The 14,355-nt window shown below is 48.9% G+C and overlaps 1 protein-coding gene across 1 annotated transcript in view; it reads left to right on the top strand.

The window, feature by feature from the left end:
- Positions 1 to 626: 626 nt before the first annotated feature.
- RETREG1 (reticulophagy regulator 1) overlaps positions 627 to 14,355 on the top strand; it is a 123,946-nt gene continuing 110,217 nt past the window's right edge. The window contains exon 1 of the mRNA XM_081233524.1: positions 627 to 1,044. Coding sequence (XP_081089650.1) covers positions 731 to 1,044 — 314 coding nt within the window. The 5' untranslated portion in view covers positions 627 to 730. The remainder of the gene's footprint in view (positions 1,045 to 14,355) is intronic.

Below are 14,355 nucleotides of genomic sequence, written 5' to 3'. Positions count from 1 at the left end.
GCCCCCAGACCCCTTCCCCATCACTGCGGCCTGGCTTTCCTGACTTGTGAAGCCAGAGGGCCCAGAGGGCTCGTGAACTGACCCAGAATGTTTTTGTTTTTGTTTTCTCCTTCCTTTCTCAATCCAACCTTTATATCATCACGTTATTCGCAGAGTACTAAAGACCTATGCTATGGGTGTGCCATCTGTCCCTGCAAGGGCACTAGGCCTGCGGGGGTGGCGGGGGGTGTCGGGTCGCTGGCGGCGGAAATGCGCTGCCAGGGGGAGGGGTGCCCGTCACGCCCGGTAAGGCTGCGGGCTGGGCGATCGGTGGCTTGAGAAAGTGAGGATTCCAGTTGATTCCGCCCGTGGCCCTGACTCCCTTTTAGATAAGTGGCCGGGCGGCGGTGCTCTACTGCGCCGTCCCCCGCAGCTGGAAGGGAAAAGGCGGTCACGCTCCCTCGGTCCCGGGCGGGGTCCCCGCTACCTCCCGGACACCGCCCGGCTCGCATGCCGAGGCGGCTGGGAGAGGCCGCCCGGCCCCACCCCACCCCGCGCGAACTGGGCCGCACCCACTTCCCCCGGGAGGCGGCCCGCCGCGGCCGGGGCTGACGTCACAAGGCACCCAGCCGCCAGCGCCCCGCGGTGCGCGCCCCGCGCCGGGACCCGCCGCCCTCTCCGCGCGACACCTAGGCGCGCTCGCGCGCGTGCCCGTGCCCGTGCCCGTCCCCGCCCGCCAGCGCCGCCGAAGATGGCGAGCCCGGCGCCCCCGGAGCCCGCCGAGCAGGGATGCCCGGCTCCCGCAGCCGCCGAGCAGGCGCCGCCGCCGCCGCCGCCGCCGCCCCGGGCACCCCGCGAGGAGCAGGAGGGGGAAGCGCAGGAGGAAGGGGCGGCGGCGGGCGCGGGCCGGCAGGTGGAGGAGGCCGCCGGCGGGGTGGCCGCCGCGGTGACCTGGCTGCTGGGGGAGCCCGTGCTGTGGCTGGGCTGCCGCGCCGACGAGCTCCTGAGCTGGAAGAGGCCGCTGTGCAGCCTGCTCGCCTTCGTCGGGGCCAACCTGCTGTTTTGGTGAGAGCTCGGGGTGGGTGGGGACGCCGGGGAGGGCAGGTGACCTTGGGGCGCTCGGGGGCGGGCGGAGGGCGCGCCCAGGGCCGGGGGTGGGGGGGAGGTGCACGCCGGACCCCGCGGAGGAAGGTGTCAGTCCTGGCCCACTTTCTCGGCCACCTTTCTCAAACAGGTAGACACACACTTCAACTTTCCTCCAGACCCACCTCCCTGTAAACAGTTATCCTCCGTGTGTGTATGCAGCCTCGCGGGACAGGTGGTGGGCTGAGCCCACGCACCTGGACCGACAGGTGTGCCCGGGGTGCACTTGGCCTTCGCTTTCCGAAACTCGCAGGTCTTGGCCTGCTCGCCCAAAGCCTGCCAGACCACGAACACTTGAACTTGCATTCGTTCTTGCACCCAGAGCGGGCCTATCTGGACCAGCTTCGGTACACGCTGAAGACTGAGACTGTGTCCATCAGCCACCTGAGATGGGCACTGAATGATTTGTTTTTCCGTTCCCTGGAGGGTTGGGTTTACTGTCTTTACTCCCTGATGAGAAAACAGGCGGCAAACAGGTGGATTAGGTACATCACCGCGCCCCGCAGGTGCGCGGTGTGGAAAACAGTCGTGTTTTTAGCTGAAGAACAGAGAGAATACACAGGAATGTTCTGTGAAAAGCCCCTGATCAACAGGTTTGTCTCTTCAAAAAGCACCCTTCACCCCTAAAGACAGGGGAAGTGTGTGGCTCCTTCACTGAAGGTTGTGCCCTGTTATCTGTTACCAGTCTGATGGAGGGTGGAGAAAAACCTTCTTTGTCTGCGACTGTGTCCTCATAACAAGCCTGACCCACACACTGCAGAATTAGCAGAGCTTCAGCACTGGATACTTGTTACAGGACATAGATTTCTTAAGCGTAAAGTGAGGAAATAAATGACCGAAACAGACACAGCCTGCCACTTTCTAGGTTAGCTCCTTTAACCTGAAGGTTTTTCTGCAGATCTGTGCTAGTCCTGGTTTTTCTCCTGAAATGAGCTGTTTCTTTCTTTCTTTTTTTTTTTTTTAATTTATTTTTTTGGCTGTGTTGGGTCTTTGTTGCTGCACGCGGGCTTTCTCTAGTTGCAGCGAGCGGGGGCTACTCTTCGATGTGGTGCACAGGCTTCTCACTGTGGTGGCTTCTCTTGTTGCGGAGCACGGGCTCTAGGCGCCTGGGCTTCCGTAGTTGTGGTGCGTGGGCTCAGTAGTTGTGGCTCATGGGCTCTAGAGCGCAGGCTCAGTAGTTGTGGCGCACGGGCTTAGTTGCTCCGTGGCATGTGGGATCTTCCTGGACCAGGGCTCGAGCCCGTGTCCCCTGCATTGGCGGGTGCTTTCTTAACCACTGTGCCACCAGGGAAGCCCGAGCTGTTTCTTATTAGACCCCCGAACGTGAATTAACCACACTTTGGGTCTCTTAGCTCTCAGTGTTTCTAGAGTTTATTCCATAGTTCTGCAGCCTGTTACGAAGTTACAGTGGGCACTCAAAAGAAGGACGATATAGTGTCTGATGCTATATTGGGCAACAGTCCCGTAGTCTTAGGGCTGGGTCTCCCTCATTTTACCAATGAGGTAAAATTCTCTTTCTTAATTTTAAATTTTATTTATTAAAAAAAATAGCCAATAGCCTCAGAGTTCAAAAGTTTAAAGGTACAAAGAAGGTTAAACACTCTGTAAATCTTTTTCCCATGCCTGTCTCTGGCTACCCACTTTCCTACCAGAAGCAACCAATGTTACGAATTTCCTGCGTATCTTTCCAGATAGTGCATATTTCAGCAAATACAAAATATGCTACGCAAATTGTGGAATACTATCTGGACTATTTTTCTTCTTAGTGTACTTTGGCGATCACTTCCTTGTTCTTTTCCAGCTGCACAGAATTCCACTGTATGGATGTCACGGATTAACCTGTCTCCTACTGATGGACTAAGATTGTTCCCAACTTTTGCTATATAGCTAATGGCCTAAACATGCATTATTTTGCATATAAGCAAGTATTGCTATAGGATGAATTGCCAGAAGTGGAATTGTTGCATCAGAGGGGATGTGCACTTGTAGGTTTTTTTTTTTTTTTTTTTTTTTTTGCGGTACGCGGGCCTCTCACCGTTGTGGCCTCTCCCGTTGCGGAGCACAGGCACCGGACGCGCAGGCTCAGCGGCCATGGCTCACGGGCCCAGCCGCTCCTCGGCATGTGGGATCCTCCCGGACCGGGGCGCAAACCTGTGTCCCCTGCATCAGCAGGCGGACTCTCAACCACTGCGCCACCAGGGAAGCCCTTGGCACTTTTCTTGATGTTATTTTTGGGGAAATGAACTTTTTAAATGCGTATTTTTGATTGTTTAGTACCTGGTACCAGCACTAGCGTTCAGGATTTTGAGCCTGGGTTCAAAAGCTCTAACATTTGTTACCTGCCCATTATCTGCAAGATTTTAGTGCTGTGCACTGAGAGCATAAAAGCTGAGACTTGGCCATAACAAATGGGTATAACTCAAGGCTGAATGGAGCGAGTGTGGTAAAGAGTCAGAGAAGGGATCATTCGTTTTGATGCAGTTTTTTGGGGGGAGGTGGCATCCTGGCTAGAAGGGACTGTGGAGTCTTCATAAGGAGATCATGCTCGAGTCAGATTTGGATGGACAGGCATGGTTTGGGTAGATCTAGTATATGGTCGACAGCTTTCCAGTCCTAAGGAATTGTACTTAATGTTTCAACCAATATATTCGACTGATGCAATGCCACATGAGTTGGTGGAGAAAAGTAGGGGAGATGAGAGTGGCTGGGTGTTTTGGAGACACATCTGGGGGCAGTGGTTGCTTCGAGTGTCATACTTTGTGTTTGGACCTGTTTTTTTCTATAGGCAATGGGGACCCATAAATGCCTTATAAAAGTGCTTATGAATATTTTAATGGGCAAGTAAGTTGTGGTACATTTATTCCTACCATAAAATAACATATAGAACAATGAAAATAAACTACAGCTGTAGGCAGCAACACAGATGAGTTTTACAAACGTAATTTTGGGCAAAAAAAAAAAGCACACAATATGTACAGGATGATTCGGTTTTTTGAAAACTATGCAAAACTAAACAGTATTGATCAGGGATATATTGATAGAAGACATTCTTCCCTGCAAAATCAAGAGAGTGATTATCCCTGGGAGGAGGGAGAAGGTTTGATGGCAGAGGGCACGTGGAAGGTTTTGCAGTACAGGCAGTGTTCCGTTTTTTGACTTCAGTGGTGGAAGTTACCTGGTGTTCAAGTTATAATTATTTTAAAACTATGAGTGTGTGTGTGTGCATTCTTATCTTTGGTATGTTTTTTGAAAAATACTAAAATACTAAATAATGCTTAAAAAATTGGTATTCACTCAGATAAAATACAGACCATATAGCACCTGTCTCAAGGAGCAGGGTTTCCACAACCTGAAATAGATTGCACAACAGTCTAATAGTCCTAGGGTTGGGTCTCTCATTTTACCAATGAGGGACATGTTTGTGAATTCTTTTTCTTAATTTTAAATGTTATTTATTAAAGAATGGTCAATACAGCCTCACAGTTCAAAAGTTTAAAAGTATAAAATGGTAAACAGTTTGAAAGGCTCTTTCCGACACCTGTCACTGGCTACCTGTGTCCTTCCAGGGGCAACCAGTGACACCAGTTTTAAGCACACCATCAAATAGAATGAACCCAGTGAAACAGAAAATACCCATTTGCTTTTGTTTTTAAAGAATTAGCTGCTGCTGTTTTTCCTTCTTATCCTGTTGTGCGTGAATGTTTTTAAGCTGCCTGATTGATCGAAATGAGTACAAATAAATGAGGTGTATCATTATCACTAGCTGCTGGAATACAGTGATGACTGAGACACATTCTGATCCCTGGTGAGAAGCACAGATTAGTAAGCAAGTAATTCTCAGGTTATGCTGCGAGCACTAAATTATCATACATGGGCCAAGGTGAACCAATAGGATTTCCTTAGGCAGCAAATGGGAACATGGAGATTGGGGAAAAGACAGGATAATCAGTATGTAAAAAGTGGAAGAGGGGCTTCCCTGGTGGCGCAGTGGTTGAGAGTCCGCCTGCTGATGCAGGGGACGTGGGTTGTTGCCCCGGTTCGGGAGGATCCCACATGCCGCGGAGCGGCTGGGCCCGTGAGCCATGGCCGCTGAGCCTGCGCCTCCGGAGCCTGTGCTGCGCAACGGGAGAGGCCACAACAGTGAGAGGCCCGCGAACCGCAAAAAAAAAAAAAAAAGTGGAAGAGAACTAATACATATTGAGTAGCTGTTATGTGCTAGGTACTCAGTTAACTGATGGAGGCTTGAACAGGGTACACAGGAGCACTCATAACTATTCATTTATATAGAGAGAGGGGAAGGGAAGGGGAGAGGATGGGTGGGACAGGTATTTTATGTTCTAGAGGGAATATCCACAGGTGAGTTTGGGAAGAGAAACATTGGGGTCAGTTTCTGAAGAGTTTACTCTTGGATTGTGCTAAGGAATTTGGACTATATCAAATAAGCCGTGTCTATTACTTTTATGTAAGTGCCATCATATATATGCCGTCATATAGCCATAGTCCCTTTCTCTTAAGACCTCCATTCAAAAATTCAACAAATATTTATTGTCTACGACATGCTGACACTGTTCTTGGTGCTAGAGATGTAACCGTGGACAAGAAAGCATGAGATCCCTTTTCTCATGGAGCTTATATTTTTGTGGTGGAAATGGTGGAAGAAAGACAGTAAACAAATGCACAAAATGCTAGGAGAAGCTAGGTGCTGTGGAGAAAACTAAAGCAGGGACAAGGGACAGGGAGGGACAAGGAGGTGCTACTTTTCTGGCGTAGTCAGTGCAGGCTTCTCAGAGGAGTGACTGTGAGCTGACGCCCCAAGAGCACATTACGGAAGGATCCAAGCAGCTACTTCTGCAGCAGAATGCTCCAGGCAGAGGGAACAGGGTGTGCAAAGGCCCTGGGGTGAGTGGGCTGGGGGTGTTTGCAGAACGGCACGGAGTCCAGTGTGGCTGGAGCTGGTTGAGCAAGCAGGAGACACCATTAGTTTTAGCTCAGAACTTCATGCAGCAAGTGTGCCAGACTATGCTTACCGGCTTTCCATCACCCCACCCGCCCCGGGTGAATGAGGGGAGTGAGAACCTGGGGCCAGAGGTGGGGCAGGACACCTTTGCAGGAACACACGGTGGTGAAGAGAGGCAGCGGGGTGGGGAGACTCTGGCGATACAATCAGGACGACTGAGTGATTTCTTGGATGGGAGAAGAGAGGGGGTCGGGGAGTGACTCAGCCTCCGAGGGTAAATGAGGAGTGGCTGGTGTTAACCATTCTGAGGGTCCCCCAGCAGGGGACGGGTTGGGTTGAAATACAGATGTGTGTGTGTTGGGGGTGGTGAAGTTTCCTAGGGACCACCTGCTGGGCTGTATGAGAAGAGAGCCTGGGGAGAGTGTGAGGAAACCGACCTCAGCAAGGTGGTGATGAAGGAGCATCTTTGCAGGAGGGTCAGAGCGCGGCGAGTCCCAGAGAGCGGGGTTCCCCGGGAGCCAGGTGAGGTCTCAGCCGGGTCCGCTGGGGTTCCATCGGCAAGTGCCCCTTCCTGGCCGGCATGAGGGCCTGGCCTTCCCAGTCACACCAGAAGGGGGACCCTGCCTTCCTCGCAGCCCCTCACCACCTCCCCCTGCTGCAGCATCGTGGCTCAGTCTCTGTGGAGGACAGAACTCCCTACCCTGCCCTCCAGGGCCCCTCTGGGATTTGGTCCTCAGGCCAGATCCTGACTTGGCCAGCGGGAGTTCAGATGGTTTAGGAAATCCGTTCTGTCCCCAGTGCCTGCCTTTCATGCCTACCAAGATAGCCGATTTTGAATGTCAGAAGCATTCTATTGTTAGCTGTTTCTGTTGAGTCCAGCTGTGGAAGAAGGACCTTGGTCCTTGTCTTTGAGGAAGGAATTCAGCAAAGGGACCAAGACTGTGAAATAGAGACAGTGCTTATTAGAAGCAAAGTACATGTGGAAGAACACACAGGCAGACTTGGAGTGAGTTGCGTGCCGTAGGGGTGGCTTAGGTTGCTTATATGGGGGCAGTTTTCCGGGTTGTCTCTGGCCAGTCGTCTCACTTGTGCTTTCACCTGATCCGGGCCCAGTGCTCCTGCTGGTATCTTATCTCGAAGTATCAGCAGGAGACCAGTTGCAGCCCCTCAGCGTGGAGCCAATCTCCTACCTCACTGTGTTCACTCCTTCTGCAGAGTCCTGAGCCCGCCCCCATGCCGTTCTCCACCTGCTCTGCTGATGCCCGACGGGTCCTCTGACAGGTGCTGGCATTTGTGAGGATGGGGGAACGGAGAGGGAAGGGTGGAGACAGGGGAAGGGACGAGGGACAGCAGGGGGCTCTGGGGACATGGGGGCTGGGCTTAGAAGGACACCTCCTCCTCTGACACCTGAGGACCAGGGGGACAGGTGGGCACACCTGGAAGGCAGGTGGCTAGGGGGTCACCTGCCAATGGCAGCTGATTTCTCTTTGAAGGAGGAGGATGAGTTCCTGAGATTGAGCAGGTTGAGGGCGGATGAGACTGGCTGTCGCTTTCGTGGGGAAGGAGATCCGTGTTTACAAGCCCTTTCTTGTACAACTCTATTTTGCTGTTGCTCTTAGCATTTTTTTCTGTTCGATCTTTCTAACTCTCCAACATTTCTGGAAAATTCCTTTTGATAAACGTCAATTCTATAGACCCACACTTCAGTTTCTCTTCTCTTTCTTTCCCTGGGAGCCACCCTTCTTGGAGTCTTCTGATCTAGTCTGATTGTCCCCTGGGTCTGGTGTCCCTGCAGGACATCTGCATCGTCACCCCATTCCCCCTCTCCTGTGTGAGAGCCTCTGTTACTGAGAACGGGGTCAGGAGAGTCAGCAGCACCCATTTCTTCTCCTTGAGATTATTCATGATGGTTTAAGGTTTAAGGTTTTCTTGTGTTTGCTCTGAGTTCTTTGCGTCTGTCTGTTTTGTTACTGGACTCTTTCTCGGTGGACTCTTTGGTATCGAGAGAGTACATCCTCTAGCATGTTTTGAGAACTTGTGTGCAGAAAATATCTGTTTCCCACCCTTCCAGCTGATTGCTGGTTTGGCTTGGTTTAGAATTCTGGGTGGGGAATAATTTTCCCTTAGAATGTTGAAGCACTGCCCTCCTTTCTCGCTTGCTTCCAGTGTTGCTTTTCGCAGATGGATACCTTTCCAACGCCTGATCTCTTATAGATGGTCTGCAATTGGTCCAGCTATTGGTTTATGATTTCTGGTATTTGGGTAAGGAGTCAGTCTGACTGCTGTGTTATTATAGCTTGTGCTTTAGATCTTCGGGGCAAGCTTAAAGCATTTCTTTTTGCCTTTCTTACTTCCGGGACTCAGTGTTTTCTTGCCATGTAAAGGCTGCATCTGACTTCCGTGGTCCATTCTCGAGATGGATGGAACTGAACACAGGGCTTCTGTGTGCCTCCAAAGGTGACTCACGCAGAAAAGAGCCTGAGTGGCACCTCCCCGCCCCCCCGAATCTTGCAGGGATGCTGCCCTGGCTGGCTCCCACGGGCTTGGCTGAGTCGTGCCCCGGGGGGTGGGCGTCAAGCCTGGCACCCGGCCCGGCTTTGCGGGAACTTGCGATCCTAGGATAGGCTGGGCCTAATTGAACTAAAAGGCGGAGAGAATTCATACCTTGACCTCATTAGCACAATGCTCAAAACAAGTAGTGTCCTAACTTGTCATAGACCAGGGCACCTTAAGTCTAGAGTGTCACTGTTTACATTCGAGGTCTGCTTTGGAGCCAAATGCTACGTTGCTGCCCCTTTCTGCTTGTGTGCTTCCAGAAAGCCACACTGGCACTTCTGGGTGTGTGTTTTGCTGATCTGTGTAGCACTGGACGAAATGGACATCCAGAGTCGCAGATTTCAGCCCTATTAGAATCACCTAGGACCCCGAGCTCCCCAGTTCTTTGAAGGTACTGACCTGCTTTCGGTATTTCAAACAACTGGGGAAGAGGCTTATTTCCGTGACAAGGTTGCACTCACTCTGACCTAGTAAACTGTGCTATTTATTTTGTTAGCAGCTAAAACCTTTCAAAAGAAGGCACCTGTGTGATGAAATAAAAAGTAGGGAATCCTTGCTTCAGTTTTACCACCTCATTTTATAGATGAAGAAACTGAGTCCCAAGGCCCCACCATGAGCTGGTGACAACGCGACCCTTTTTGTTTGTTTGTTTGTTTTGTTTTGCGGTACGCGGGCCTCTCACTGTTGTGGCCTCTCCCATTGCGGACGCGCAGGCTCAGCGGCCATGGCTCACGGGACCAACCGCTCCGCGGCATGTGGGATCCTCCCGGACCGGGGCACGAACCCGTGTCCCCTGCATTGGCAGGCGGACTCTCAACCACTGCGCCACCAGGGAAGCCCAACGCGACCCTTTTTGAAAACAGCATGCCACCAAGTGTGGAAGCCGTGAGCACGAGGAAACTTAGGAAGGTAGAATCACAATGTTCCCAAGGGCAGACCTGCCCACCACGTGATTTTACAGGCCCGTGTGGAGACTCTGCTGAGTGGATCCAATGACACCTCTGGGGTTTTGAGCGTCTGGAGTTGGTGTGTTGACAGATCTCCCCAAGGCTCAGCAGAGGCCCCTCCAAAGCTCCTAGCCGTGAGCTTCAGGCCTTCCCCCGAGACTTCACCCTCCCTTCGTCCCTGCTGTCACATAAGCCAGGGTTTGTAAAAGTCACTTTTGACAAAAGGAGACTTTCTACCACCCTCAGTACTCAGGGCTTGCATTTGACTTGCACATCTACTCAAAGCAAGATGTTTACCTTCCAGCTCATGGAGTACCACCTTCTTTCAAATGATGAGGGAGACCTTTCCTCGGGAGAATTCTTGTCACTAGAAAATGTATTTATTTTTCAAAGGAAATATTTTTATATGTTCCTGAGCTACAAATGGACAGTTATGTTTGCTCAGACGCCACCAAGACCTGTTGAAATGAACATTGACCCGGTCCGTTTAATAGCTGTATTTGTTGTCAAAGCCAGCTTAAGGGCTTTTTTGTTGTTAATAAAATCTCTTGAAAAGAGCTGTTGATCTCTTCTCTTCCAGCTCTCCTGTAGCTGGTACACATAATATGGGGTGATCACAGACAAAAAACATGCATGCCCTCAGTGTTTAAAAAAATGCAAGCTTTCCTGGGAAATAACAACAAAATATAAAAGCAAGGACTAAAGCTATCCATTCAAACAGCAGGGTTTAGGGTCGGTGGTGTGCAAGACTGCAGCCGCTGCTGACTTGCCCATCCCAGGTCCCCCGAGGAGAATTTCACCAGGAGTCAGGAGGCAACCCTGTGGTCTCTAGCCCTGGGGCTCGGTTGCTCATGAATTTTACAAAATCCAATTCCATCTTTGTATATGGAGGAAATGGCTCATAAGCTGGAGGAAGGGACATTATATAAAATTCCTCTTGCCAGCTGAGCTCCTGTTCCATGAATGGATATATCTTGGGGGTATTGACTGCAGTTTGGAAACCTTACTTCATCTACTAAATCATCTTTTTAGGAATGAATATATATTTTCTTGGCATACCTTATGAATTTAACTTCCAAATACCTCTGGCATAAATTCAAAACAACAGCTTGCATTGTCACATCGTGTAGAGTATCAGAAAGCTTTGGTGAGGGACTTAAACCAGTTTATTTTCATAGTTTATGGAAAAAAAATGGTACATATGTTAAATTTAACCATTTTCTTATAAATGAATCTAAATATTTAAAGATATTGGACAATAAAGTTTCACTTTTGCCTCAAGTTCTAAGTTCATTAGAATAGATTTTAAAATAGAATCTAGTGGCAATGGAAAATATGATCCTAAAGTTGCTTTTTCTGTTTTTTAATTAACTAGTATGAATGAATACTAGCTTTCATTTATCAGCGTGGAAATGGATAATTTCCATTAAAATGTTTCACTTTTAATAATATCACTGAATATTTTAGCTCTGATGTTGCCCGTGGAATCTCTGCTGTGAATGGGTTTGCCTGGCGCAGAAGGTGGATGTCTTAAGGCTCATGAGCCCACGAGTCATGACATGCTTGCCGCGTGCCTGTGGCATTCAAAAGCATGGCTGTTAACAAAAGAACCATGGTTGGGTATTGTCTTTAGAATGTCAGTGATGGTCTTTGGCTTCTAGTTAGAAGAACTCCCAGATGTGTAGAAAGAAGCCCAGACATGTATTGTGTATGGGTGTGGCTTTCACACAAGCATGGCTGCTCCAGTGATGAGGATGCCTGCATTGGCCAGGGCACTATCCTCCTTGACCTGACCAGTCACATTGATATCACAGTAAAGCTCGCAACAGGGCTTTATTCAGCACGGTGGCAAGTTGGGAGAGCCAGACTGATTTCCCTTTAAAGAGATACAGATTAACTTAAGCCGAGGTCCCAGGGCCATCATGTTATCCGTTGCTTCTCAAAAGGTCTTCAAAAACTGTGCAGAAATTTTCACGCTCCTCGTGCAATTCCCCCCCCCCCATTTTGGCAAGCTGTTACTGTTATGATAGTGTGCTTTAGGAAGTTCATGATTAATGATGACGTTAATTGCATGCATGATTATTTAATTACGTTAATTGACTCATCCATTCAACAAACATGGAAAGAGCCACAGTGCAAAAACGCATTACTGAGCACCTGCTTTTGGCCAGGTGGTGACCTCATCCGGGGGTGACGCTGGTGATCTGGACAGAGTGGGTCCTCCCCTCATGGAGCTTACAGTTTGGTGTCAGCAAAGGATAAACAAGTGAACAAGCAAATGATATACAGGTGGGAATCAAGATGAGTGCATGAAAGGAAAAAACGTTTTTCTGGGGAAGCAATGGGATGACACATCTGATCACAGTCGGCCAAGGAGACAGGTTTTCAGGGTTGTGTTGCTACTGAGTGTGGCCCCGGGGCAGCGTCTTGACCTCGTGCCTTTACCAAGCTTTTGAAACGCCTTTTGCCAAAGAACTCCTGTCCTCGTTCAGAATAGCCAGTCCCTTTTGGGGAAAGCAGGTTTGAAGTTCTGATGTAGCTGACTGCATGGTTGGGGTCATTCTAAAAAGACACGTTAAGAACTGACCAAAGGCACCTCTCTGTCATTTGTAAGCAGCGTTTTACCTCGCATTCACTTCTCGTCTGATTGAAATGCCATCTTATGATTGAAATGTGGATCCTATTCAGTGCCAGGGTCCTGGTGCTTGCTCTTTGCGGCTGCATCGAGGCGTTTTCTTTTGTTGTTGGTGTTTAACGCCAAATGTTACAACCACAGAAGCTGCCTCGCTCTTTTGGAGAGCTTAATGAGAAACTGTCGCCTTTGCTCATCACGTGTGCATTTACCCTGCTTGCTGGCATTGTTTTTCACGGGTGTTGTCTGTTTGTTTGGAGAGTTAATTTGGCCCTGGGAATCTCAGATGGAATTCTCAGGAGGACATTTGTTTTCCACTAGAAGTTGGTTCGGGCTGTGCTAAGGGATGGCTTTGTTTCCCTTGTTTAATTAGAGAGAGCTGTAGGGCTGTTCCCGCTGCCCTCGGGTGTGCACGGGAGGGCAGGCCTGTTGGTGATGCCCCCACCTTCTAGCACAGCCACGGGAGTTTGAAAACTGCGGGTGTCGGAGGGGGTGGCATTACCCCCTTCTATAACACTTGCAGTCGCTGTTTATCTTGTCTTCCTCTTTTATTGCTCCTTTTTGGAAAATGGTGAAAAGCATTAAAAACAAACAAACATCCCAAGAGGTTCACTTTTTTTAACCATTTTTTAAAAATTGAAGTATAGTTAATTTACAGTGTTGTGTTAGTTTCTGGTGTGCAGCAAAGTGATTCAGTTTTATATATATATATACACACACACATACACATATGCATACATATATATGTATATGTATCTGTTCTTTTTCAGATTCTTTTCCATTATAGGTTATTATAAGATATTGAATATAGTTCCCTGTGCTATACAGTAGGTCCTTGTTTCTCTGTTTTATATATAGTAGCATGTATATGTTATCCCAAACTCCTAATTTATCTCTCCCCCATCCCCTTTGGTAACCATAAGTTTGTTTTCTTTGTCTGTGAGTCTATTTCTGTTTTGTAAATAAGTCCACTTGTATCATTTTTTTTAGATTCCACATATAAGTGATATCATATGATGTTTGTCTTTCTCTGTCTGACTGACTTCACTTTTCACAAGTCAGGGTTGCATTGTTCAGATCATTACTGCGGCTCCCAGGCTCTCAAAGTGAGCTTGGGGTGGTGGTCTGTGACCTTCACTGCCTCGCCTACACACTCGCTGTGTTTTATTGATTGATTCTTTTCATATTAAGAACATAAGGAAATGTTCACTCTGTTAGTTTGCCTTCTTCTATTGGGGTGAAAAAGGGTTTTCCTAATGATGAAATATCAAGTTCTTACCCCAAAGAGGTCTTCTCAGGACCAACTTTGTGGCTGTCATTTTGCATCTCAACTCATGGTTTGAATTCCTGTGGGCTAAGCTGAAACCTGAGTAATCGTCTTTTATTTTCTCTTTGCCAGTTTCCTTATCTTTTTGTATTTATTCCGTGTTATAGTGGACATTTAAGCTCTCTCAATTGCTTTTTGGACTGAGATACAGTAGAAATAAGTGCTCTCGAAGGCAGGCTAGTGTGTGTGTGTGTGGTGGTGGGGCTAAGGAGGAGGTGAACTAGAGGTGAACTAGCTTCTAGCAAGATGAGCCCAGTTAAAGGACTTAATCTTTCTGAGCTTCAGTTTCCTCATTTGTCAAAAACAGTAAGAATTGTGGAGCGAGCTGCCTCACGTCTGTGGCACCCCAGCTGTGAACTCACTCGGGCCAGAGCCCTTGCCCTGTGGTTCTTTTTCTGAATCATAGTTTCCCACTTAAAAATGTTCCATTAAATTTTATATTACTACTTGTGTGTGCTATATACTGAAAGTTAGTTTTAAAATCACAAATTGTAAAAGAAGACATTAAAATATTACTTTGAATAAAAATAACTTCTTGGGCTTCCCTGGTGGCGCAGTGGTTGGGAGTCCGCCTTCCAATGCAGGGAACACGGGTTCGTGCCCTGGTCCGGGAAGATCCCACATGACGCGGAGCGGCTGGGCCTGTGAGCCATGGCCGCTGAGCCTGCGCCTCCGGAGCCTGTGCTCCGCAACGGGAGAGGCCACAACAGTGAGAGGCCCGTGTACAGCCAAAAAAAAACCAAAAAAAACCTTCTTAGGTGCTAGAAGCCTGATTTGCGAATTGCCTTGCACTTCCGGGGCCAGCCTCCACTAA

This window comes from Mesoplodon bidens (assembly GCF_964165515.1).
Source record: "Mesoplodon bidens genome assembly, chromosome: 4".
Classification (NCBI taxonomy): Eukaryota; Metazoa; Chordata; class Mammalia; order Artiodactyla; family Ziphiidae; genus Mesoplodon; species Mesoplodon bidens.
Note: the sequence above shows the minus strand (reverse complement) of the source record. Positions and strands in the feature narration are given on the sequence as shown.